Source organism: Salmo trutta, chromosome 6, assembly GCF_901001165.1.
Source record: "Salmo trutta chromosome 6, fSalTru1.1, whole genome shotgun sequence".
NCBI classification, from domain to species: domain Eukaryota; kingdom Metazoa; phylum Chordata; class Actinopteri; order Salmoniformes; family Salmonidae; genus Salmo; species Salmo trutta.
Genome location: NC_042962.1, coordinates 45,963,894 through 45,989,108, shown reverse-complemented (window position 1 = coordinate 45,989,108; position 25,215 = coordinate 45,963,894). Strand labels below are relative to the sequence as shown.

The following is a 25,215-nucleotide window of genomic DNA, read 5'->3' as shown; positions in this document are numbered from 1 at the left end:
AAAGCTTTGTATCAGACCAAAAATATCCTCTAGCCTATTTTTCATTGATGTTTTGCTGAAGGACGAGTTTCTAACTGCTGAAATTAGATAGCATTTACTCACACCTCTTTTCAACTGTAGGCTTTTGTTAAAAACAACGGAAAAAAGAATCTCTCTTCACCGTCCGTGTCAGACCCAGACCACAGTCTTGTGTGTCAGAGCTTCTTTAGTCTCGTGTTATGCTAATGGTGGTGTGTCACCGAATGTGCATTAATTAATGGTGGCAGGTCACTGCTCCTCGAGGCAGCAGCATTGAGGCAGACGTTTGGACTGCCCTCCATGACGCCTGCCTGGTCAAAAATAGGCCACCGCCACCACCCACACTACAGTAATGATCACAACGGTGACATCATCACTCCTGTGGGCGTGTGCGTGTGCGTGCGTGTTTGTGTGTGTGCTCCTCTCAGACAGAGCTCATCAGAACAAAGAGCAGCAGGGATGAGACAGGGGAGAAGGACTGAGAGAGGGAGAGGCAGGGACTGGGACAGCCCATGTAGGCTAAAGTAGATGACATCTGGCACTATGTGTTTGGGGAGAATAAAGATGGAAAAAAATGTCTAGGGATTTAACTGTTTTCAAGGCCTCTGAGCTCGGACAAAGGTTTCTTATGATTCCATGTAATGTAGTGTGATTGACTGCTTGATTTATTAAAACCTTCTAATGAAAGCTGAAATTAAAGGACCTCCCCTAGCTGTCAGGGTGGCTTTACTTCAACCTTACAGCGGTCTTCTTTATTAGTGTTTTAAGTGTATTGTCTTTGTAATTGTAATGACTTGCCATCTCGAAGGATTCATTTGACAACAAGATATCTCATCCCATAAGGTTTCTCTTGGTTTTAATTTGTATTTTAAAAATGTGTAGATTATTTTCAATGGAGTATAAAGTCATTGATTCTCAATAAATCCCTCTCTATGTAATTCCTTCCAATTAAAAGGTCCCTAACGTTATAACAACATTGAAACAACATGTCCTATTTGGATCCATCATCAAGGGCTAATGTTTCGAGTTCAGGTGATTCGGACTTGAGGCATATTCAAACCCTTTGTGATCCCCGTTCGCACTGAGGTCGGGTACTGCTCTTCTCTAATAAAGTATCCCTTTGTGACATATTCATGTGTGTCCCTCCAGGAACAGAGTCAGTGAGAGTAGAGGGCCAAGAGATTCTCAAGGCCTGGAGCAGCCGTGGGAAAGAAAGGCTGTGGTGGAGGAAAAGCAGAAATGTCTCAGGGCATTCCTGTGTGATTACACCGCTGGAGAAGTCCAGACATTCTTGGAGCTAGTCTGTGTCTAAGGGCTCTCTAGCACTCGTTAAGACTGATAATATAGCTTGTGTTTCTAGAGCGCACCATTCTGTAGCTCAGTAACAGTTTGCTGCGGTTTGCACCAAACTAACAGTTCATCACCACATTTGTCTGGTGAGACTTTGGCCATTGGTTGTACAAGGTTGATTGATTATGCAGGATTAGAACTGACAAAGCAACATAAATGTAGCCCTATACCCTTCTCGTTATCTCTCTTGGTTGAAAAGTCGACATTTGGCCTGCTATTAGACTACTACCCTCTTCGATGAGGTAGAAATTGAGAGTGACAGCTCAGTAGCTCTGAAGCATTGTGGATCAAGTTTCATGTAACATTGCTTCACATTATATATTTTTTGCCTACATGCCTATAAACTAAAAGATTCCTATGCTGAAAGACTTGCTGATACCCCCAATGGAAAATTAAAAAAAAATCTCCTCCCCTTTCAAAGTAAACATGAATGAAAAATGGCTCCAAGGAATGTTATTTTGTTGTCCAATGAGCAACATCGGGGGAGGAGAGCACATGATGAGATGAATGGAAGAGTAAGGGCTGAGACCAACTGCAGCGGTAGACTAGGGGTGAATCTCAATCATATTTCCTTAGTTCCTTGCGTCCTCTCTCCTTGCCTCCTTCTCAAAATGTATTGGAATAATAAAGATCAGAGGGGAGGAACCTTGTGTGCTTTGAGAAGGAGACGAAGAGGGAGGATGTGAGAAATTGAGGAAATACAATTGCGACTCATCCCAAAGCCACTCATTTCATCGAGCCTTGCGCTTCATCAGGACACTAGGTCACGTGTCCTTTTTTGTCAGCCATTAATCTGAGGCACCACTCTCTCCTTCACCTTACGCTATTAGCCTTGTGTTGTACTTACACCTGATCTGATCGCCATTCCATCGGCCCGTGGAGTTAATAACAATGTCTCACTCTGTGGATGGGGGTGTATCGGTCGAGCATCTTGTTGACCTTGGCTTCTACATATGCATCTGTTGTAGAGCAATACGGTTAACCGTGTTCACTCCTCCATTCAGCACCTGACCTCTGACCTCCAACATTATCTTTCACATACCCTCCAGTTCACAAGCCAGCTTGTTTAGCTCATAGTGGTTTATCCTCTGTAGGCCTTTCTTAAATCCAAAATTAAATGTTGACATTGAGATTAATTTATTTTAAGTGGAAAATAATACAGATCTCAGAATGAGAGAATTATCTGAAATTGTCACAATTAATGGAATATTCTGAGGCTTACTCGAATTAACAATTCATTAAATTAATTGCACCATATTGTGCAAAATGCAAATTAATAAAAAAAAGTACTGTATTGACCTTGTGATTTATTTTTTCCTTGACCTCTTTCCATTAGAAGGTCTACAAGACCTTTTATAACAATTACTCAAATAAAGCTCATTAGAGCTGTTGGCAAATGCATTAATTACCTTGGTGACAAAACAAACATGCCTGTAACATCCAAATAATAGAAGAGCACAATCTGTTTTACAACATGGTTGGATTCAAATGCCACATGATGCGCCCCCTAGTGTATATCACTATGAACAGCTCATGAGTGTCTGTGGGCAAAGATGGCGCTAGTAGTCATAGAAATAGAATCCATAGAACCTCTAAGACTAACCCGTTTTATGGATTATATTTCAATAGCAGTCCATCTACTACAAGTTTTTTTTTAGGTTGTCAAAACAATTTCTGATTGTCAGCATAAAATAATGGTCTAAACTACAGTACTTTACGAATGATGTACATCCCCTGCTGTACATCATGAGGGCATTAATCATTAGGCCTACATTTCATAATATTTAGGGAAAGGGCGATGCCTAGTCAGTTGCACAACTGAATGCATTCAACCGAAATGTGTGTTTCCCATTTAACCCAACTCCTCTGAGTCAGAGAGATGCTGGGGGCCACATAATTGGCAACCAGGGAGCAGTTGCTCAAGGGTATAACGGCAGATTTGTCCACCTTGCCGTCTCAGGGACAGTTAACTGCTAGGCTACCTGCCGCCCCAATTATTCAATTAGGGAGACATGAGATGTAGTAGCAATCACTGCCTGAATCATCAATGGTAAATTACTATCATAACACTTATTTCAGTATGTATCCAGATAGACTCCTTCATCACAATCGTCATTATCGTCATCATCATCAGTGGCTGCTTTAGACTTGTGAAGTTGAGGAGGATGGATGTAAATTATTTGAAAAATAAATATCTGTTTTTTGGGATGTTTTTTTTCTTCTTCCAGACCCGGCTGGGTTTGAGACATATATTATGAATTATATATATATTACAGTTTGAACCAAAGAGAGTTCATATAAGGTAGGTTATTATATCATATACTGTATAATAAAATATTATAAGGTTTCTCATCCTCTCTGTTCTCATCCTCTCTGTAACAATTTCAAAATGTTACTGAGTTACAGCTCACATAAGGAAATAAGTCAATTGAAATAAATTCATGAGGTCCTTATCTATGGATTTCACATGACTGGGAATACAGATATACATACGTTGGTCACGGGTACTTTAAAAAAGATAGGGGCGTGGATCAGAAAAACAGTCAGTATCTGGTGTGACCACCGTTTGTCTCATGCAGTGTGACACATATCCTTTACAAAGAGTTACTGATTTCTGGCCTGTGGAAAGTTGTCCCACTCCACTTACAATGGCTGCACAAAGTTGCTGGATTTGTATTTATTTAACAATGCTAGTCAGTTAAGAACAAATTCTTATTTACAATGACAGCCTAGAAACAGTGGGTTAACTGCCTTGTTCAGGGGCAGAAGAACAGATTTTTACCTTGTCAGCTCGGAGATTTGATCTAGCAACCTTGCGGCTACTGGCCCAACACTCTAACCACTAGGCTACCTGCCGATATTTGCAGGAACTGGAACACGCTGTTGTACACGTCGATCCAGACCATCCCAAACAGGCTCATTGGGTGACATGTCTTGTGAGTTTTCAGGCCATGGAAGAACATGGACCTTTTCAGCTTCCAGGAATCTTTGCGACATGGGGCCGTGCATTATCATTTTTATTTATTTATTTATTTCACCTTTATTTAACCAGGTAGGCTAGTTGAGAACAAGTTCTCATTTACAACTGCGACCTGGCCAAGATAAAGCAAAGCAGTGTGACACAGACAACAACACAGAGTTACACATGGAATAAACAATAAACAAGCCAAAAACACAATAAACAAGTCAATGACACAGTAGAAAAAAAGAAAGTCTATATACAGTGTGTGCAAAAGGCATGAGGAGGTAAGGCAATAAATAGGCCATAGGAGCGAATAATTACAATTTAGCAGATTAACACTGGAGTGATAAATGAGCAGATGATGATGTGCAAGTAGAGATACTGGTGTGCAAAAGAGCAGAAAAGTCAATAAAAACAGTATGGGGATGAGGTAGGTAGATTGGGTGGGCTATTTACAGACAGACAATGTAAAGCTGCTCAGATAGCTGATGTTTAAAGTTGGTGAGGGAAATAAAAGTCTCCAACTTCAGCGATTTTTGCAATTCGTTCCAGTCACTGGCAGCAGAGAACTGGAAGGAAAGGCGGCCAAATGAGGTGTTGGCTTTGGGGATGATCAGTAAGATATACCTGCTGGAATGTGTGCTACGGGTGGGTGTTGTTATCGTGACCAGTGAACTGAGATAAGGCGGAGCTTTACCTAGCATAGACTTATAGATGATCTGGAACCAGTGGGTCTGGCGACGAATATGTAGCGAGGGCCAGCCGTGGCAGTGGTGGGTGGCAGTGGTGGCAGTGGTGGGTGGTATAGGGTGATTTGGTAACAAAACGGATGGCACTGTGGTAGACTGCATCCAGTTTGCTGAGTAGAGTATTGGAAGCTATTTTGTAGATGACATCGCCGAAGTCGAGGATCGGTAGGATAGTCAGTTTTACTAGGGTAAGTTTGGCGGCGTGAGTGAAGGAGGCTTTGTTGCGAAATACAAAGCCGATTCTAGATTTAATTTTGGATTGGAGATGTTTAATATGAGTCTGGACGGAGAGTTTACAGTCTAACCAGACACCTAGGTATTTATAGTTGTCCACATATTCTAGGTCAGAACCGTCCAGGGTGGTGATGCTTTTCGGGCAGGCGGGTGCGGGCAGCGAACAGTTGAAAAGCATGCATTTGGTTTTACTAGCGTTTAAGAGCAGTTGGAGGCCACGGAAGGAGTGTTGTATGGCATTGAAGTTCATTTGGAGGTTAGTTAGCACAGTGTCCAAGGAAGGGCCAGAAGTATACAGAATGGTGTCGTCTGCGTAGAGGTGGATCAGGGAATCGCCCGCAGCAAGAGCGACATCATTGATATATACAGAGAAAAGAGTCGGCCCGAGAATTGAACCCAGTGGTACCCCCATAGAGACTGCCAGAAGTCCGGACAACATGCCCTCCGATTTGACACACTGAACTCTGTCTGCAAAGTAGTTGGTGAACCAGGCGAGGCAGTCATTAGAAAAACCAAGGCTGTTGAGTCTGCCGATAACAATGTGGTGATTGACAGAGTTGAAAGCCTTGGCCAGGTCGATGAAGACGGCTGCACAGTACTCTTTTATTGATGGCAGTTATGATATCGTTCAGTACCTTGAGCATGGCTGAGATGCACCCATGACCGGCTCGGAAACCGGATTGCACAGCGGAGAAGGTACGATGGGATTCGAAATGGTCAGGGATCTGTTTATTAACTTGGCTTTCGAAGACTTTAGATAGGCAGGGCAGGATGGATATAGGTCTGTAACAGTTTGGGTCTAGGGTGTCACTCCCTTTGAAGAGGGGGATGACCGCGGCAGCTTTCCAATCTTTAGGGATCTCGGACGATACGAAAGAGAGATTGAACAGGCTGGTAATAGGGGTTGCAACAATGGCGGCGGATAGTTTTAGAAAGAGAGGGTCCAGATTGCCTAGCCCAGCTGATTTGTGCTGAAACATGAGGTGATGGCAACGGATGAATGGCACGACAGTGGGCCTCAGGATCTCGTCACGGTATCTCTGTGCATTCAATTTGCCATTGATAAAATGCAATTGTGTTCATTGTCTGTAGCTTATGCCTGCCCATACCATAACCCCACTATGGTGCACTCTGTTCACAACGCTGACATCGGCAAAATGCTCGCCAACACGACGCTATACACGTGGTCTGTGGTTGTGAGGACGGTTGGACATACTGCCAAGTTCTCTAAAACGACTTTGGAGGCTGCTTATGGTAGACAAATTAACATTCAATTCATTGGCATCAGCTCTGGTGTAAATTCTTGCAGTCAGCATGCCAATTGTACACTCCCTCAAAACTTGAGACATCTGTGGCAAACTGCACATTTTAGAGTGGCCTTTTATTGTCCCCAGCACAAGGTGCACCTGTGTAATGATCATGGTGTTTAATCAGCTTCTTGAAAGCCCACACCTGTCAGGTGGATGGATTATCTTGGCAAAGTCGAAATGCTCACTAACAGGGATGTAAACACATTTCTGCACACCATTTTAGAAGAATAAGCTTTCTGTGGTATGGAACATTTCTGGGATCTTTTATTTCAGCTCATGAAACATGGGACCAACACTTTACATGTTGCGTTTATATTTTTGTTCAGTGTATTATCATAATCATACTTTAAATTGTAACTCACCAACATCATCATCATCATCAATTCATTATCACAACCATCCTTTCAATCTTTATCTCCCCAACATCATCATCAATTCATTACTATCACAATCATACTGTACTTTCAATCATAATTCACAACGTCAATTCAAAAGGGGGCAGGACAAGTACAGTGTTTGATATTCTATTGGATGGAGTACATTGTCCTTCACCATCCTGAGTTGTACGTACTTTGTCTGGGGGTGTCTGATTGCATTGTAAATCACATGACCTTCTCTATATCAACACACAGACGCCGTCATCATTGGATGCAGCGAAGCTTGGAAGCAAAGGTGAGAGTGTGCTGCTTTTGCACGAAGTTAGCACCTTATCCGTGATGTTTCTAGCTATAGCCTGCGACATTGTTTTACATTTTAACTTGGCAAAGATTAAATTGATTCCTTTGATATAAGAAATGGATTAGCTAGCTTCCCAACGTTATCTGTCAGGACGGATGATCAACAACAACAGCATAAAAAAAAATAGGCCTACCGTTCGCTAGCTAAACCATCAAGATTATCTCATCGCATTCACTGTTTTCACGGTAATTGTCCTATTTGTGGATATGACTGTCATGTCCTCAATCGAGTGGTTTCTAGTACTAGGATGGTAGTTAGCAACTGTAGCCCTAGCATGCTTTGTGGTCGTGGGCTAACGTTAACTATATATTTAGCCTAGTAGGTAACGTTAGCTAGAAAGCTGTTTTTCTTCATCCATTTTTAACTTCGAAGCGGTGCCAACAACAAGTTTGGGAGGCTAGCTTCACTAGCTAGCCCCAGACAGTGTAGCTTTGAGATCATTCATGTTTCTTGCTTACATGGGTATTGCTAACGGTAGGTAGCTAGCTGACAAGCTCCTTCGACATCTGGTGAGCAAAAGAAAAGGGAACTCTTTTCTTGGGAACTGACAGACATTTTGAAAGGTCGGTTCGGTCATTTGGGTAGTCTTTTAGTTACAGTAGCCACCAACCTAACGTTAGCCATGAAGCTATTGTTGGCAAGCTTGCAATTCATGACTGAGGTGCTAAAGTGTCACCGGTTTGCTCAACTGTTGCGTTAATAAGTCTTGTCCTTTCTCTAACTATAGTTTTTTGCAGAAAATCTGGTAGATAACTGGCCTAGACTGGTAGAGAAAAAAATAGCTAATGCATCCATGGCCTTGTCTGAATCAGGAAGAACAGCCAAACCGTATCCTCAAAACAAAACGTTTTAGGGAGAACCTGAAATTAACTTCTGTGGCCGAATGAAAAATTCACTCTTCCAGTTTTGCAGAACCTGACTGAGCGTGTTACTATTGCGCAATGAAATATTAACAGAGAAGCAAGTTTTGTCATCTTGTGTGCAGATTTCATCATCCTTAGCTAGGCGGCCTCCACATCTTAAATACAAGCAAAACAGAGCTTGACCTGTTATCCAAACAACTTTCCTCATGTGTACACTTTGCATTCCCGATGGCTAAGTTTAGCACCACCCATGCGTCATGAGTGTGATTGAGAAGAGCCACAATCGCGGTGGGCTAAATTAGGAGCATAACTATGAAAATAGTATTTCTAGGCCACAGCTGTAGGCTACCAAAGGTGATAGCCTAGGTGAAATAAAAATAAACATTTTAAGTTGACTTTTTAGGAGACTTCCTCAAAAGGTTGAGCAGGGGGGGTGGGGCTTTGTAAGGAGATGGACATGTCTCTCTGGTTCGCCTATCCCCATACAGGTGCTGTGATCCATGTAAACCAGAGGAATGCACCTTTTTAATAAATGATCTTGCAGTGATGATCTCATGCATGACGCAAGGCCTGACCTGGCCTGCACAGCCCCCCTGCTGCGCTCTCATCCCTCAGGAAATGTCACCATCAAATGGCTGTGACAGTAGGTACCAAATGGCACCCTAATGCTTATGTAGTGCACCGACTAGGGTGCCATTTGGGATGCGACAAACAGGGATTGTGATCCAAGGACAGGTGTGGGGGTTAGGTGCCAAGAAGCGTCTGGACAGTTTGTACACTGTCACACTTCGGCTGTCTCAGCGACCAGCCAACCCCTTTTCCTGACTGTTGGGGTTTTATGAGATTGGGAGATTCCCTGACTCTTTAGTCTGGTCTTTTCGACTGCAGTTTCAAAACGCAGCTAGGTCTGTCTTGTCTTATCTTGTCGCTAAATCATGTTTAGCCTAGCCTAAGGCTTGGGTGGAACGGGCACAAAAGGTTTTAGCAATAACAAAGATGGGGTTTGGTCGGGACATTGAGCTCTGAGTTATGTATATTGAATGAGTACTGGATTCCAATGGTTCCCACATTTATTTTTATTTTAATGAACTCAGTACGGTCTTCAACTTACTCTTTAAGGTTGTAATGGTAGAATGCACAAGGTGCAATTTCGAAATTGGGTAGTGCATCATCAGTTTTCCTCTTGTCATACACTTAATAGTTGTGAAATCTGTTTGTGAATGTATTGTAATGTTTTTAAAAATTAATAGCTGCTGACTCCCAAGTGGCGCTGTGGTCTAAGGCAGTGCTAGAGGCGTCACTACAGACCCGGAATCGATCCCGGGCTGTATCACAACCGGCCGTGCTCGGGAGTCCCGTAGGGCGGCGCACAATTGGCCCAGCGTCGTCCGGGTTAGGGGAGGGTTTGGTCGGGGGTCTTGACTTGGCTAATCGCGCTCTAGCGACTCCTTGTGGCGGGCCGGGCGCCTGCAGGCTGACAGGTAAACTGTGTTTCCTCCGACACATTGGTGCGGCTGGCTTAAGCAGGTGTGTGTTAAATGAAGTTTGGCGGGGGCGTGTCTCGACCTTCGCCTCCCGAGCCTGTTGGAGTTGCAGCGATGAGATGATCGAAATTGGGGGGGAGTAGAACTGCCTTAATTTTGCTGGACCCCAGGAAGAGGCAGCAGCTAATGGGGATCTTTAATAAATACAAATACCCTCGAGTTATTTATAGCTTGTCAGAAATGTGCAGATCAACTAACCCATGTCAGCTAACATTGTTTTAGCTAGGTTGTAATGTTTGTCACTCAAATATCACATGAATACACATTAGACAAGGCACGGGAGATGTTTAATGCTGGAAGGGGGGCCTGAGTGGAAAAAGTTTGGGAACCCCTGCTGTAGCCTACATCAGTCTAGTACTTGTGTACTAAATAACACTGGACTATGTCTAGGCCTACTGTTCTCCACTTTGTACAATGTTTGATTGCATGTTTTCTCTAACATTTTGTTTTCTAATATCTTTCCACGGCCAATCAGGGATGGATCCTGTTGGATTTAGTGTTACTAACATCTTGGTTTTTCCACAGCCAATCAGTGATGGATTCCAAGCCTCGCCGGCTGCCCTTTACGGTGTCCAGCACCACGTCATCTTATTCTTCATCCTCTTCCCCCTCCTCCCTGGGATCCAGCAGGCTCTATGGAAGATCCAGTGTCCTGAACAGTGATCGTTTCACCAGGGCCACACCCCTTAAACCTGACCTCGAACACCAGGTACTGAACTGAACACCGTGTGAGAGGGAGAAAGTGTCAGGTTACATACATTTGCTGAACCTAAATGTCACTTTGTATTCCTGAAATATGTGGCCTCGAGGTCTGGATTTCAATGACGTTTCTGCCGGTTAACAATGATAAGAACACTTCAAATGTGTTTATAACCGAAGGGTAAGGCTAGGCAGTTGGGACAAGTTTAGCCTGTTTTCATGAAAACCAATGTTCTCTTTAAAATAAATGCAGTCCGAGTGGGTAATTATTTTTCTCCCCCTAAGAAACAGGCTTTCTTTGCTCCCATCTGACTCTTGTCTAAGGGACCGTCTGTTACTCTCCCTCTTGGTTCCAGTCCTCTTCTCTATTTGGCGAGTTAGCCGTGTTCAGAAGCAGAGAATGTATCTGTGTACTTTAGCTGGGGCTTTTTATAGGCCAGCCTAGATTCCTGCCAGTGTGTTTTTCAGCCCACCTGTCCTGTCAAGTACTGAGCCATTAGATAAAGTTACTACTAGGCTGTCTGTCTATTTGACTACTCTTCCAGAAGAGTCCTGGGCCCGGATCAAATGCACAATAAACAAGTGTCTTAGTTGACAGGTTTGCAAACACCTTTGAGTAGAATGAATGCATTTGATGTAATGAAAAAAGATCAATGGTATTACCTAGCTAGTATGCAAGAATGTAGGAATAATTGGTACAAGGATATTTACACAAATGCAGTGTTTCCCCGATTTATTCATTTAGTAGTGTTAGCCTCCGCTGCTAAATTGTTGCCGCCACTCCAAATAGAGGCCCTTATTGATTTTGTTTGTTGCTCTGCTAGTTTAAGAACACGGCAGAAACCATGGCAAAATGTGTAGAATTGCAGGAAATTACTTATTTATTTTTACAGCTAAATTGTCTGAGGGCCTTAAGAATTTTTGGTCTTACGCCATTGGCCACACCCACTACAACGCTAACTTTGCCATCGCTGCCGAAAAAAATCCTAGGGGAAACTCTTCTCCTGTTTTGTGGTGATCTTGGATTTGTACCATGTCAGCTACCCTACATTGCTCCATGTATTGACTTGAGCTGACCCCATGTGTTTTCACGCCCCTTGTGTCTCAGAGCTCTCGGTTCCTCAGCTCGACCAGGGACTACAGTAGTTCTGACAGCCGCCACTCCAGCTGGAAATCCCCTCTGACTACCTCCTCTGTCTCCTACGATCGCTCCTGGGCCGAGTCCTCACTGAGCAGCCGCAGCAAGCTGGTAAACTCACCATAGAACGGGATCTTGTTCATTAGGGCACTAAGCTAACATATGGAATTATTTTAAGATGGCCATATTGTGGATCATTTAGCTATTTGATTTTTTAATTTTAGGACCCCTTTAGCTATCAATAAAAAAATAATAATTTAAAAATTGAATAGAATTTGGCCTTTACTATTTTAGCCCATAGAAACGAGCTGAATAAAACATTTTTATAAACGGCAAAAGACAGTCAAATTTACATTACATTTAGCAGACGCTCTTATCCAGAGCGACTTACAGTAGTGAATGCATACATTTCATACATTTTTTTTCTCCGTACTGGTCCCCCGTGGGAATCGAACCCACAACCCTGGCATTGCAAACACCATGCTCTACCAACTGAGCCATACGGGACCACAATGTAACATAAGGATTAAGGTTTTGAAGTGTCTGTCCTATATCTGGGAGATAAAAGAAAGCTTAGTAAATAATTGTATATTTTTTATTTATTTTTTTAACCCTTACCTTCAGATGAGTCCTGTGACACCTGTGGGAGTCGTAGAGCGAAACTCAGAACACCATTGTGTTTGAGAGCCTCCCCTGTCCACAGTGGTCATAGTTTGGACGCTACGTTTCGTGAGAAGACCATATTTATTTTCCCGGGGATGTCTCATAGTCTGACCAACACCACTGTAGCTCTGCCACCTTCCACCGCAGATGCGGCAGGGCGACCTAGGCGGATGTGGTGGATTGAGACGCAGCCCGTTCTGTCTTAAACAGCCGGATTTTGATGTGGATTTTTAAATGATGTTACTTAGATTAATACGTGCGCCAATAGACTTCAGAATTAAACAGTTTGACTTTTGGGTCTTGATAGTGATATTACTGATGCGCAGTGCCAAGTTTCAAGTTCAAAGTGCTGTTCGAGTCCGTATTGATTCATGTGATGGCATTCTGTGGGTTGTTTTATCAGACTGATTCAGAGACAAGACTGGGGACGTACTCAGGACTTCTCAGCAACCCAACTGATGATGGGGATACCAAACGAGCCAAACTGTCTTATACCAACAGAGCTGCATTTACAACAAGCCCCTCTGTGACTGGCTCCTCCTACTCCAGCAGTGTCCTCAGAGACTCAGGTAACTGACCCCTGGTTCAAGGGAGAGTTCAAGAGTTAGTCTCTTTCCTTGAGCCCGTTTTAATGTATGAAAATACCTGCCAAATGTTTTTTTTTAAAGTGTGAACTTTTCCTTTAAATATACTGCTGTTAGTTTCCATACACTTGATGAGCGCAGGTCTTGTGATAATCGTGCAAACAATCATCGCCATTGCTTTGAGTGATGATAATATTAAATCTTCAGTTCTTAACCTTACGACGCTGAAACGTGTTAATGATTCCTAAGTCCTTCGTGGTTTCGCCAACTTATCTTTTCAAACATGCAGGTGAATAACAAACTGGCACCTTGTGTTTAGATTCGTCGTCGTGGAAGTCGTACCGGCCTCTGTCCAGGTCGTCGTCCTCCTCTTCTTCTTCCTCCTCCTCTTCCTCCTCAGAGCCCCTGTGGTCCAGAAGGGAGCTGGAGAAGAGGAGCGAGGGGAGGAGTCTGTCCAGTGTGGCTGATAACACCAGCTATCGGAGCTCCGGACTCACCTCATCCCTTTGTATGTTCTTACGCGCGCACACACATAGTGACTCGTTTGTGTGCATTGACTTACAAACCTATTGACACATTTACGCAGTCATAAAACTGAAACATTTACATACTCGCACACAAACATAATACTGACACGCATGCAATCGCTAATGTGTTTGTGTTTTAGACCGGCCCGACCGTGTGACCTCCACCTATGCCCAGGGGGCCCGGCCCAAGGAGACCCTCTACTCCTCCTCTTCCTCTAGCAGGGAGAGCAGCTCCCTCAGCCGCCACCTCTCGTCCACCTACCAGCGCTCCCCACTGGCCCGGGACTCCACCACCACCACCTCCCGGGCCACCGGCCGCTCCCTGACCACCTCCACCCTCCGCACTGCCAAGGAGCCCACTGAGAGCCCAGAGCCCACTCTAGGAGTCTCCGTCTCCTCTCGCCCCTCTTGGTACACAACCCCCTCAGCAAGACGGGAGGCCCGGGACTCCAGCCCCCCTCCCTCCGTGCCAACCTCCACCCCCAGGACAACCCCGGAGGGTGGCGAGGCATCCGATGGACGTCGCTCCACCCGCCGCCTCCTCTCCCGCCTCTTCTCTCGGCGCTCCAGCCAGGACTCCTGCGGCTCCAGCTCTGGCTCCGCCTCCCGTTCCTTTGACTCGACCGAGGACGGCCCTGTTTCTGGAGGAGAAGGCCACGCGCCCGTGGCTACCAGCGAGGAGAGCGTCCGACCTGTAAGCGTTGAGCCCGTTCCCAGAGGCTCTGACGCGGCCCAGGCCTTTGCCTTCCTGAGGCGTCGCAGACAGGGCCTGTCCCCGGTCCAGGAGTGCCAGGCCCAGCGTGCCCCGGAGCCCCAGCCTGGCCTGGAGGCCTGGAGAGGGGGCAGCACCGGTGGTGGTGTTGGAAGTAGTACTTCAGGTTCCTCCTGGCTGTCATCTTCCATCCGGACCCGCTGCACTCCTCTCTTCTCTCGCCGTAGAAGAGAAGGACGGGACGAAAGCGCTCGCCTGGCGTCCGGTGCCGATGAGGATTACCGTGGTACCCAGTTCCCCCTCGGGAGTAGAGACCGCCCCGAGGCCAAGGCGGACGAAGACGAGGAGGACGACGAAGGGGAAGGAGCGGTGGCGGCGGCAGCCTCGGGGGCGATGGGTGCTAGTGCCACCCTACAGGAGGAGTTGAGAGACATGGCGGGGAGTAGTCAGCGTTTGGCGAGGTTCATGAGCAGCCCGTTGTTCCGTGTCCACGACAACGTCATGATCGCTGTGGACATGACGGGCGCTGCCAGGAGCCAACCGGAGGGCCAGGAGAAGCCCACCTCCTCCAGAGACCCTGAGAGACTGAGGAAGATCCAGGAGAGGTGGGGAGGCTGTCCTTCTCTGAGCTCGCTGGATAGTGGGCTGACCCTGCATGCTTGTGGTGTCCCATCCCCCTGTTGTACATGGCACTGTCCCTGTGTTGTCTATCGTCTTTATTGTGGCCGCACTCGTCTTGTCATTCAAATGCCTCTTTGGCTGGACCAACGCTTTAATTATTTTCCTCAGATTTGAATGGTTGATAACTGTAAATAAACCTCTTTCTCTCTCCCCTGTAGCCTGCTGTTGGAGGACACTGACGAGGAGGAAGGGGACCTGTGTCGTATTTGCCAAATGGGTGAGGAGTCTCCCTCCAACAATCTGATCGAACCCTGCCGCTGCACAGGCAGCCTGCAGTATGTTCACCAGGACTGCATCAAGAAGTGGCTGCGTTCCAAAATCAGCTCTGGTAAGAATAATCTTTCTCTCTCTGACCTTAACAAATGATTTTCTACCCCTCGGCGTATTATGCGGTGGTTACACATTTTGTTGCCATCGTTCACTCTCTTGTCCAGGAACTAATCTGGATGCCATCACCACGTGTGAGCTGTGCAAAGAAAAGCTGCACCTGAACATTGAGAACTTTGACATCAACGAGCTACACAGGACACATGAGCGGGTGAGGGGACGTTCAGTTAACCCCAGACAGTCATCTCTTAGTCAGCCATTATCTAACTGTTAGACTGTGAATGGGGCAACGCGCCGCAGAAAATCACTCCCGTGCTGCTCATTCAACTGTAGAATACCAGAATGGGACACTTAACATTTTCCGGAACAGTTGGTTTTTATCTTTAAAGGTTCAACCGCCTAGGACCCAGTCCTAACTTGAGTTTAACGCAGTTTAAGTGACCGCTTCCTTCCTTTTCCTTTCTGTCCAGTCTGAGTATGAGTTCATCAGTTGTGGCCTTTACCTGGTGGTGTTGCTTCACCTGTGTGAGCAGAGGTTCTCTGATGTGCTAGGAGCTGCCAACGACGCCGGGGTAAGAACGCACGCCTACACTCCACACCATGCAAAACAAATTCAAAACGTCGTTCATTTGCACTGGGCGCAGAGAAGTCATTTTGAATGTTAAGCCCAAGGTTCTTCTTTGGCCTCATAATTCACTAAGTATTGTATTGTGGGGGAAAAATACTTAATTCAAATGTAGTAGGATTCAGTGTTTATAAAAACAAAAAAAACATTTCCCTCTCTCGCTCAGTTTTTCAACCTGGCGAGGACCCTTCATGAACACATGGACAATCTTGAAAGTACGTTCTTGAATAATTTCTCCCCAATGCTGTGTACACATGTTTTAATAACTTGAAAGTAGAAATCAATTTCTACACGTAGCATGACGAGAGCTCTGCACACAATTTTTTTTGGATTCTGCCCAGCAACACTGCTGTGAATAATTCCCCTTCAGTTAACTATGCACAAGGTCATCTCAGTGGAGGTTATTAGTTGCTTTGATATCAGGGTGTGCACTGCAGTATTCATCACTGACAATTAAATGGTCTTAATATTTGACTTTTGAACACCATTCTAAACTAAAAGATACATTTTGCAACTGTTTATTAAAAAATTAATGAAATTGACTACTAATAAACTAGTCTCCGATTTGACTGATAATTGTTCCCTCCGCTGCAGGCTCTTATGGGGAGTCGGATGAAGAGGTGGTTGATACCCGGCCGTCAATCGATTTCTGTGACCTCGATGAAGACCTGGAAGAGGATTACAATTGATCGGGGGGGGGGGGGGGGGGGCGAGTTGAAGGAGTTACCTTCCAGTAGCAACCCATTCTGTTGCTCTGTTTCACCTCATGTGATTTTACTTAGTGCAAAGGCTTGTGGGATTTTTGAAGCCAATGCCAAGTAGACGGGAAGTCACTCCTGACGTAGATGTAATGATGTCATAGATATGCAGACTGACTTTGAAGTGAACCGAGGTGAGGAAATGCTTTATATCCACCTTATTGTTCATTTCCTCTCTTCCTTTAGGCCTCCAGATTTGAGTGCGCTTTATTCCGTTAAAATGCAAGATGTCTTTTGAACTGTTATACCACGAGTGCTTTAAATGTTACTGCTCTAAAAAAGCAGATCTGTTCACCGTGGTGAGATATTGTGTAAAAAAAAAGAAAACAGGAGGGTTGTTAGTTTAGCGGGTTGGGAGAAGGGAAAGGGCTCTGTTTATGGGAGAATCAATCAAGAAGTGGCATATTATCCCCTTTACTGTTTTTTTTCTTTTCCTATGTGAATTTTCCTTTTTGAAGTTTTTCAAAAAATGATGTGAAAGAAAGTGACTTTACTTTTCACAGCCGAATAATTGACAGTTTGTTCTGTTTTTTTTCTTTGTCTGTTTTCATGTCTGTAGTATGACAATGCTATTTTGCTTGCCCCTAAAACTTGTTTTCATTTAATTAATGCAATAAAGTTTTGAATGTACAGCTGTTTGCAGGCAACATTTCATTCAACAAAACCGAACAAGGACACTGAAGTTAATATAGGAAGTAGGGTTAAAAATCTGTTAATGTAAGCCATTTCAACAACTGTTGCTCAAAAACCTCTATAGTTAAAAGGACACAGGGAGCTTCTCAATTGAGGTAAACTCCACCCTCTCCTCTGTGACCCGGAAACTGGTAAGTGGTCGCCATATGTAGAAGTGGCAATTCGTTAAACTATTAACGGAGGAATTTGCTCCTCGATAGCCTCCTCCGGCCGAAGATACTTAGGTGTACCCTACTGAGAAGAGTTTTGTTATCTTCCTCACCCCCTTTAGGATTACGTTTTTTCCCGAAGGCTGAAGGCACACGTTTAAACGATACACTAGTAATCTTTATAGAATGCCTGGCACAACTAGCTCAATTTGTTTTTACCACTTTATACATTTTGGGATTCCTCCTGTAAATGTAATTGCATGGCGTGCTAGTGACGTTTCATTAAAGTGCATTTGTTTCCTGGACCAGGTGAGCAAATGTTATTGGCAAGATTTGAACCTATGACCTATCCCACTGCACTAGGGGTGTGGAAGGCACAATCTGTGATTGAACAGCTTCAAATCTGTTAAATTAGTAGATTAGAAATTTATAATGTACGGTTGGAAACAAAAGTCGCAATTGGGATTTGAACAACTAACGCCCTCCAACCGTAACCCTTTTTTAATTTTATTATACAGGCATCTGTAAACTGCCAAGTGGCATGTCGCAAGCTCTTCCCACTGAGCTTTCATCCAACCAATCACATTTGTTCAGTCTGTCAGAGCTTCTCTCATCACAAGGTCGTGTTCCTCTGCTCAGATGTGGACACATGCCAGATCTTACATGCCTAGCTAGGGTTTTTACATATCAGCTAACCGCATGCTCTAGTAGACTGGTGCCCGACTACACAGTTGATGTGGCAGGGGAACACGATCCTTGATTGAGGCAGGGATTCATTCCAAGTTGTAGAGCAGCTCAAGTGCCTTGGATTGAATCCCAGCCTAAATTAGGGAAACTCCTGAGCTGAATTCCAGGGCTTTCCTCAATGATTCCTTCCTCGATTCCTTGTCCTGTCCTTCCTTCCTCAAAACGAAGCTCATGCAAGTTGTGGTAGGTCACAGTGATGCCCATGTCTGACATCTATTAATTTCCTCAACAACAAAAATGACAGGACCCAGCCCTTAAAGACAAACCTATTTTATTGGAAGACCATATTTGACCAGAGTAGAGTGGATGGTCTGCTTGGGACCAATGTAAATATGAAGATACTGTTGGAACATTTTGAGAATGGTAATCCTAGTTAACAAGCATTGTTGCAAGGCAGATCCAAATAAAGTCTAGAGGAATGTCAGGTTATTAACATTCACAAGATTCAAAAAAACATCTTTGGTTTAGATTCTCCATAATAAAATGTAAAAAAAATAAAAAAAAGACAATTTAAATATTTTTATAGCAGCTGTGTTTGCAGTTTGAGGCCTCAGCAAGTAGTGACCTTTGAAAACTTTAACCCCAAATGAACACCCCAAAAACATACTCCCAAACAAGACAACTATTGTGCTTGAACATGGCAGAAACAACTGCTAAGGCATTATTCACAATAAAACATTTAAATTTAAAGTGCAAATGTTCTCAGGAGTTTGAGTGCATAGGAGAGGGAGGTAACAGTCACAATGACAAACAGAAACCAATGCATCAATGGCATTTACAGTTGGGATGAATTGCTTGTAGTTCAAATGGCAAATGAGAATGCATGCCACTATCCAAATTGTCTAAGAAAGTCTGTGTTGGACTGCATTAGCTCGACTACTTGTATTAGATTGTAAATAATTGTAAGAAATTATGAAACTATGCCAAGCTAATAAAGATTATATGTGTTGGACTGCATTAGCTCGACTACTTGTATTAGATTGTAAATAATTGTAAGAAATTATGAAACTATGCCAAGCTAATAAAGATTATAGTTCTATTAATAACAGTGCCATGATGCAGTTGTTTCTTCTTTCGTCGATGACCAACAGAGAAAACATCAGTGCTTACGAGACGAAAAAATACCCTGACAACAAGCATCACGTATCCAGTGCTTTTTTTGTCAACCCAAAGTCCATCAACCCTGCAGCAACTGTTCAATGTGGCAGCTCTTTCTTTAAAATCAAAGTTCAATAAAACATTATTAAGTAAAAAACTAAACAAATGCTAGTTTGGGGATTTTCACAATCCTTTTGCCAATATTTACAATGTCACAGAAAATACTAAAAAAGCCTGCTTGGGAATTTATACAAATAAATTAAATGAAACTGAAGCCAGATTTCAGTTTGCTGGCATAATATTTCCATACTGAATACTGTAGGCACATAACTGCTTCTTTAAGCTGCATAGGTGAAGTCAAGACAAGTCTCACTCTGCATCCATAATACTAGTGCTGTCAGCGTCATCAATGGTTCTCCTGTAGCGCACGGTGGAGTTGAACCTGGCCCTGCTCTTCTTATAAACCACGAAGCCGATGGCCGCCAGGAGGGAGGTGAGGACGACCAGGAAGAAGACCAGAACCACCGGGGCATTCCCTGACCCTGTCGACAACACAGCCAGTCAGAAACATCTCCAAACTGGCCAAGAAAGTCCCTGCTTCAAGCACATCAATGTTTACAAATATATAATGACCATAACCATAGCGAAGCCGGGGAAATCTATGAGCTATATACAAATCAACTCTTGTTACATGCAATAGCTTGGAGCGGTAACCAGAGCATGCCGCTATCCACATAGTAAAAAAAAGTATGTATGAGTTGGGACTGGTGAACCGTTGCGCTACAGTACTCACGTGCGGGTACTTTGCAGACGATGCGGCTGTGGCTGTCCTTGCAGCTGACTCTGCTCCAGATTCCTCCGTCTGCAGACACCATGACAGCACAGGGGTTCTGCTGGGTCGCTGTCTTCACCCCACTAGCAGAACCGTTGGTCTCCCAGTTAGAGAAGGCCAGAGAGGATCCGTCCACCCAGCCCACTGGCTGACCTGGAAGACAGAGGAAACACAGAAGCATTACTGATTCTATGCCGAGTTAAAATAGACAACTTTATTTGAGTATAATGTACTGTATTGGCATGTAGGATTTTTATGTATTTTAAAGTGCCTGACTTTCCAAATGAAGTGCACACAGAACTTCCTAAGATGGAGCATACTGTCCAATATAAATATCATGTCTAATAACATCCGTATACAGTAATAAGTAACAAGCATATCCTATTGTACTGGTCAGGTCAGTTTACCTTGGTTGTCCAGGTCCATGCCGAGCCACACCCTACTGGTGATGAGAGGGTTGTCTGCCATGTAGCCAGAGACAAAGTCATTCTCCTCTTTGGTCATTATGGTCAGCAGCTGTGCGTCTGTCAATCAAAGTCAAAAAGAAGGCATACGTGTACAGTAAGTAAGACACCACCTGATCTGATCGTGGTGTACTAATTAACCAATAAGGCCTGAGGGGGTGTGGTATATGGCCGATATACCACGGCTAAGGGCTGTTCTTAAGCAAGACACAGAGTACCTGGATACAGTCCTAAGCCTTCGTATATTAGCCATATACCACAAACCCCCGAGGTGCCTTATTGCTATTATAAACTGGTTACCAACGTAATTTGAATAATCATTTGGAGGGCACTTATATTTGTCCTGTTACACACAAGTCTGTAATGGAAATGTTTTTGTTTTTTTGCATATCCCAACTCCTCCTGACCAGGGTCGCCACTGTACTGCGCCACTGGAGCAATTAGGGTTAAGTACCTTGCACAAGGGCACAGCGACAGATTTTATTTCCTATTTATTTTACCTTGTCAGCTCCGGTATTCAAACCAGAAACCTTTCAGTTACTGGCCCAACGCTCTAACCTCGAAGGCTACCTGCCGCTCGAACAGTAAAAAGTATTTTTTTGTCATACCCGTGGTATGAGGACTGATATACCATGGCTGTCAGCCAATCAGCATTCAGGGCTCAAACCACCCAGTTTATAATATCTGATATACCACAGCTTTCAGATAATCAGCATTCAGGAACCAAACTACCAGTTTATAAGAGTAAATATATATATTTTTTATTTAATCAGGTTGGTTATAGGGAAACCATTCTCTTACCATAACAACCTAACCCAAGATGCTGCAATAATACAATGTTCAATACAACTTATATACAGTAATACAGAAATATATCCGTGTCAAATAGGAGAGATAGTGGGTGGCTTACCAAGCCTTTCACAGATGCTCTTGGCATCCTCCATGCTGTACACAGAGTAGTTATAGAAGGTCATGTCAAAAGCATAGCAGTGGTCCTGGTGCTCAACCCACTTAGACCAGCCACCTTTCTGAGGGCAGTTGTTGGCCACCTGGGGAGCTGCGAGGTTCGATCCTGATTCAGACAAACAAATCAGAGGGATTTATTTTATGGGATCTTAAAAGATTGCAACAAATTCTGCTCAGATCGCTCACTGACATCAACGTCTTTACACAAGAATTCAAGTTGTGTGTATAATAAATAAATATTAATAGGCTAGGTACTAAGACTGTAGGACAGGGTCTTACTCTGAGTGGTGATGTAATATTAATAGGCTAGGTACTAAGACTGTAGGACAGGGTCTTACTCTGAGTGATGATGTAATATTAATAGGCTAGGTACTAAGACTGTAGGACAGGGTCTTACTCTGAGTGGTGATGTAATATTAATAGGCTAGGTACTAAGACTGTAGGACAGGGTCTTACTCTGAGTGGTGATGTAATATTAATAGGCTAGGTACTAAGACTGTAGGACAGGGTCTTACTCTGAGTGGTGATGTAATATTAATAGGCTAGGTACTAAGACTGTAGGACAGGGTCTTACTCTGAGTGGTGATGTAATATTAATAGGCTAGGTACTAAGACTGTAGGACTGGGTCTTACTCTGAGTGGTGATGTAATATTAATAGGCTAGGTACTAGGACTGTAGGACAGGGTCTTACTCTGAGTGGTGATGTAATATTAATAGGCTAGGTACTAAGACTGTAGGACAGGGTCTTACTCTGAGTGGTGATGTAATATTAATAGGCTAGGTACTAGGACTGTAGGACAGGGTCTTACTCTGAGTGGTGATGTAATATTAATAGGCTAGGTACTAAGACTGTAGGACAGGGTCTTACTCTGAGTGGTGATGTAATATTAATAGGCTAGGTACTAAGACTGTAGGACAGGGTCTTACTCTGAGTGGTGATGTAATATTAATAGGCTAGGTACTAAGACTGTAGGACAGGGTCTTACTCTGAGTGGTGATGTAATATTAATAGGCTAGGTACTAAGACTGTAGGACTGGGTCTTACTCTGAGTGGTGATGTAATTGTAATAGGCTAGGTACTAGGACTATAGGACTGGGTCTTACTCTGAGTGATGATGTAATTCTAATAGGCTAGGTACTAGGACTGTAGGACAGGGTCTTACTCTGAGTGGTACTATGACTGTTGGACTGGGTCTTACTCTGAGTGGGGATGTAATACTAATAGGCTAGGTACTAGGACTGTAGGACAGGGTCTTACTCTGAGTGGTGATGTAATATTAATAGGCTAGGTACTAAGACTGTAGGACAGGGTCTTACTCTGAGTGGTGATGTAATATTAATAGGCTAGGTACTAAGACTGTAGGACAGGGTCTTACTCTGAGTGGTGATGTAATATTAATAGGCTAGGTACTAAGACTGTAGGACTGGGTCTTACTCTGAGTGGTGATGTAATTGTAATAGGCTAGGTACTAGGACTATAGGACTGGGTCTTACTCTGAGTGATGATGTAATTCTAATAGGCTAGGTACTAGGACTGTAGGACAGGGTCTTACTCTGAGTGGGGATGTAATACTAATAGGCTAGGTACTAAGACTACAGGACTGGGTCTTACTCTGAGTGGTACTAGGTACTAAGACTGTAGGACTGGGTCTTACTCTGAGTGGGGATGTAATACTAACAGGCTAGGTACTAAGACTGCAGGACTGGGTCTTACTCTGAGTGGTACTAGGTACTAAGACTGTAGGACTGGGTCTTACTCTGAGTGGTACTAGGTACTAAGACTGTAGGACTGGGTCTTACTCTGAGTGCGGATGTAATACTAATAGGCTAGGTACTAAGACTGCAGGACTGGGTCTTACTCTGAGTGGTACTATGACTGTTGGACTGGGTCTTACTCTGAGTGGGGGTGATGATGTAATACTAATAGGCTAGGTACTAAAACTGTAGGACTGGGTCTTCCTCTGAGCGGGGGTGGTGATGTAATACTAATAGGCTAGGTACTAAAACTGTAGGACTGGGTCTTACTCTGAGTGGGGGTGGTGATGGCATTGTTGTAATAGGCTAGGTAATAGGACTGGGTCTTACTCTGAGTGGGGGTGGTAATGGTAGTGATGTAATATGTTAGGTAATAGGACTGGGTATTACTCTGTGTGGGGGTGGTGGTGATGTAATAGGCTAGGTAATAGGACTGGGTATTACACTGTGTGGGGGTGGTGGTGATGTAATAGGCTAGGTAATAGGACTGGGTATTACTCTGTGTGGGGGTGGTGGTGATGTAATAGGTCAGGTAATAGGACTGGTATTACTCTGAGTTGGGGGTGGTGGTGATGTAATAGGCTAGGTAATAGGACTGGGTCTTACTCTGAGTGGGGGTGGTGGTGATGTAATAGGCTAGGTAATAGGACTGAGTCTTACTCTGAGTGGGGGTGGTGGTGATGTAATAGGCTAGGTAATAGGACTGGGTATTACTTTGTGTGGGGGTGGTGGTGATGTAATATGCTAGGCCATAGGACTGGTATTACTCTGTGTGGGGGTGGTGGTGATGTAATAGGCAATGTAATAGGACTGGGTCTTACTCTGAGTGGGGGTGGTGACAGTTGTGTTGTAGCAGATGGCTCCGTCCTGCTTGGCATTGCAGTCCATTCTCATCCAGGTGCCATGGGGAGTGATGTACACACAGACACCCTGAGGGTCTGAGCTGGATATGACAACAGTGTCAGAGAGTCCCAACTGACTGTAGTGATACTTAGTCCCATCAGACCACTCATAGGACTGAGAGCCACTAGCCTGCGCAGAGAGGGGAGGGGGATGCAATATTACTCCACAAACTTCACACTGGAGGTGCTTAACATTTTTTGAATTTAATGTCTACCTGCTGTTTAGTGCTGTGAGCTAAATTTCTGCAAAAGATGACGTTATTCTCAATAGAAAATGGCCGCCGTGTTAGTGGCATTGTGGCTAAGCTCCCTTACATCCTGACTGGACAGACCGATCCACAGCGGGAAGCCGTCTCGCTTGGCGATAAGCTCTATGTGAGCGTTGTGCCTGGTGCCATGCACGCTGGCCAGGTGTCCGTTGCCGCGGCCACACTCCTCCAGGGCCTGGAACCAGCTCAACTTCCTGGTTATCACGTGGTAGCTCAGGTTGCCATAGCGCTCAAAGTCCCTGGTCGACTGATTGTATTGGTCCTTAGAGTCTCGGGAACGAAGAAAACGGCTTAATAGAGTCAATCAAGTGCAAAATGTATTATTTTATCGTAAAAAAAATAAATATATGATTGTACTCCTTGTGAATAGGTGAAGTATGTTTGTCTGAATGGGGTCTACCAACCTTTATCCAGTTTGCAGGCCACGATGCTTCTCTGCTTGAAGGGACTGAAGTGGCGTTTGTTAGTGAATATCTTCCAGACTCCCTCAGTGTTGAGACCTGCCATGAACTCGTCGCTGGCTGAGACGCTTGGTCTTCCATCGACCCAGTTAGAGTACTGAACGTTGGTACCGTCATACCACTTCATCTGGCCATCTACCAAAGACAGGAGCAACCACTTGACATGACACATTTATTGCACGTTTCATCACACAATAATACAACGACGATCAATGAGTAAGCTTCAGACTTGATGATCCAGTAGACATTTTACAATGATCCAATTCAGCGTCTCCTCATAATACAGGGCAACGAATGATAATATGAAAGTCCAAACAGCAGATCAAACATAAGGACACACTAACTGTCCATGCTGAGTGTTGGGGAGATGAATACGGGGAACCCAGTCCAGTCCAC

The 25,215-nt window shown here is 44.2% G+C and overlaps 2 protein-coding genes across 4 annotated transcripts in view; one reads left to right on the top strand and one right to left on the bottom strand.

Moving 5' to 3' along the window:
- Window positions 1-7,213: 7,213 nt before the first annotated feature.
- LOC115196041 (E3 ubiquitin-protein ligase MARCH7) lies at window positions 7,214-17,114 on the top strand. Of its 2 annotated transcripts, none has more exons than XM_029756517.1 (11): window positions 7,214-7,295; window positions 10,294-10,477; window positions 11,576-11,716; window positions 12,672-12,837; window positions 13,172-13,360; window positions 13,520-14,696; window positions 14,931-15,100; window positions 15,207-15,310; window positions 15,570-15,671; window positions 15,891-15,939; window positions 16,319-17,114. In XM_029756517.1, exons 2-11 carry the CDS (start codon window positions 10,304-10,306, stop codon window positions 16,411-16,413), a joined length of 2,367 nt encoding a protein of 788 aa, XP_029612377.1. In that variant the 5' UTR covers window positions 7,214-7,295; window positions 10,294-10,303; the 3' UTR covers window positions 16,414-17,114. The 2 variants fall into 2 exon arrangements, with proteins under 2 accessions (XP_029612377.1, XP_029612378.1); XM_029756518.1 differs by having other exon boundaries at window positions 7,247-7,546.
- A 2,029-nt stretch (window positions 17,115-19,143) lies between these two features.
- Window positions 19,144-25,215, bottom strand: part of LOC115196040 (lymphocyte antigen 75) — a 42,142-nt gene continuing 36,070 nt past the window's right edge. For both annotated transcript variants that reach the window (XM_029756515.1, XM_029756516.1), the window contains exons 28-34: window positions 24,763-24,954; window positions 24,405-24,628; window positions 24,009-24,219; window positions 21,376-21,537; window positions 20,409-20,525; window positions 19,963-20,154; window positions 19,144-19,711 (exon numbers count right to left, since the gene is read on the bottom strand). In XM_029756515.1, the coding sequence (XP_029612375.1) occupies window positions 19,539-19,711; window positions 19,963-20,154; window positions 20,409-20,525; window positions 21,376-21,537; window positions 24,009-24,219; window positions 24,405-24,628; window positions 24,763-24,954 (1,271 nt within the window). In that variant the 3' untranslated portion in view covers window positions 19,144-19,538. The remainder of the gene's footprint in view (window positions 19,712-19,962; window positions 20,155-20,408; window positions 20,526-21,375; window positions 21,538-24,008; window positions 24,220-24,404; window positions 24,629-24,762; window positions 24,955-25,215) is intronic.

What these genes read in the sequence shown, in the direction of transcription:
- LOC115196041 (XM_029756517.1), top strand. Translation starts at nt 10,304, where the DNA reads ATGGATTCCAAGCCTCGCCGGCTGCCCTTTACGGTGTCCAGCACCACG. An exon ending in CAGTGTCCTCAGAGACTCAG is followed by an intron (nt 12,838 to 13,171) that starts GTAACTGACCCC and finishes CCTTGTGTTTAG; the next exon opens with ATTCGTCGTCGTGGAAGTCG. An exon ending in TACACAGGACACATGAGCGG is followed by an intron (nt 15,311 to 15,569) that starts GTGAGGGGACGT and finishes CTTTCTGTCCAG; the next exon opens with TCTGAGTATGAGTTCATCAG.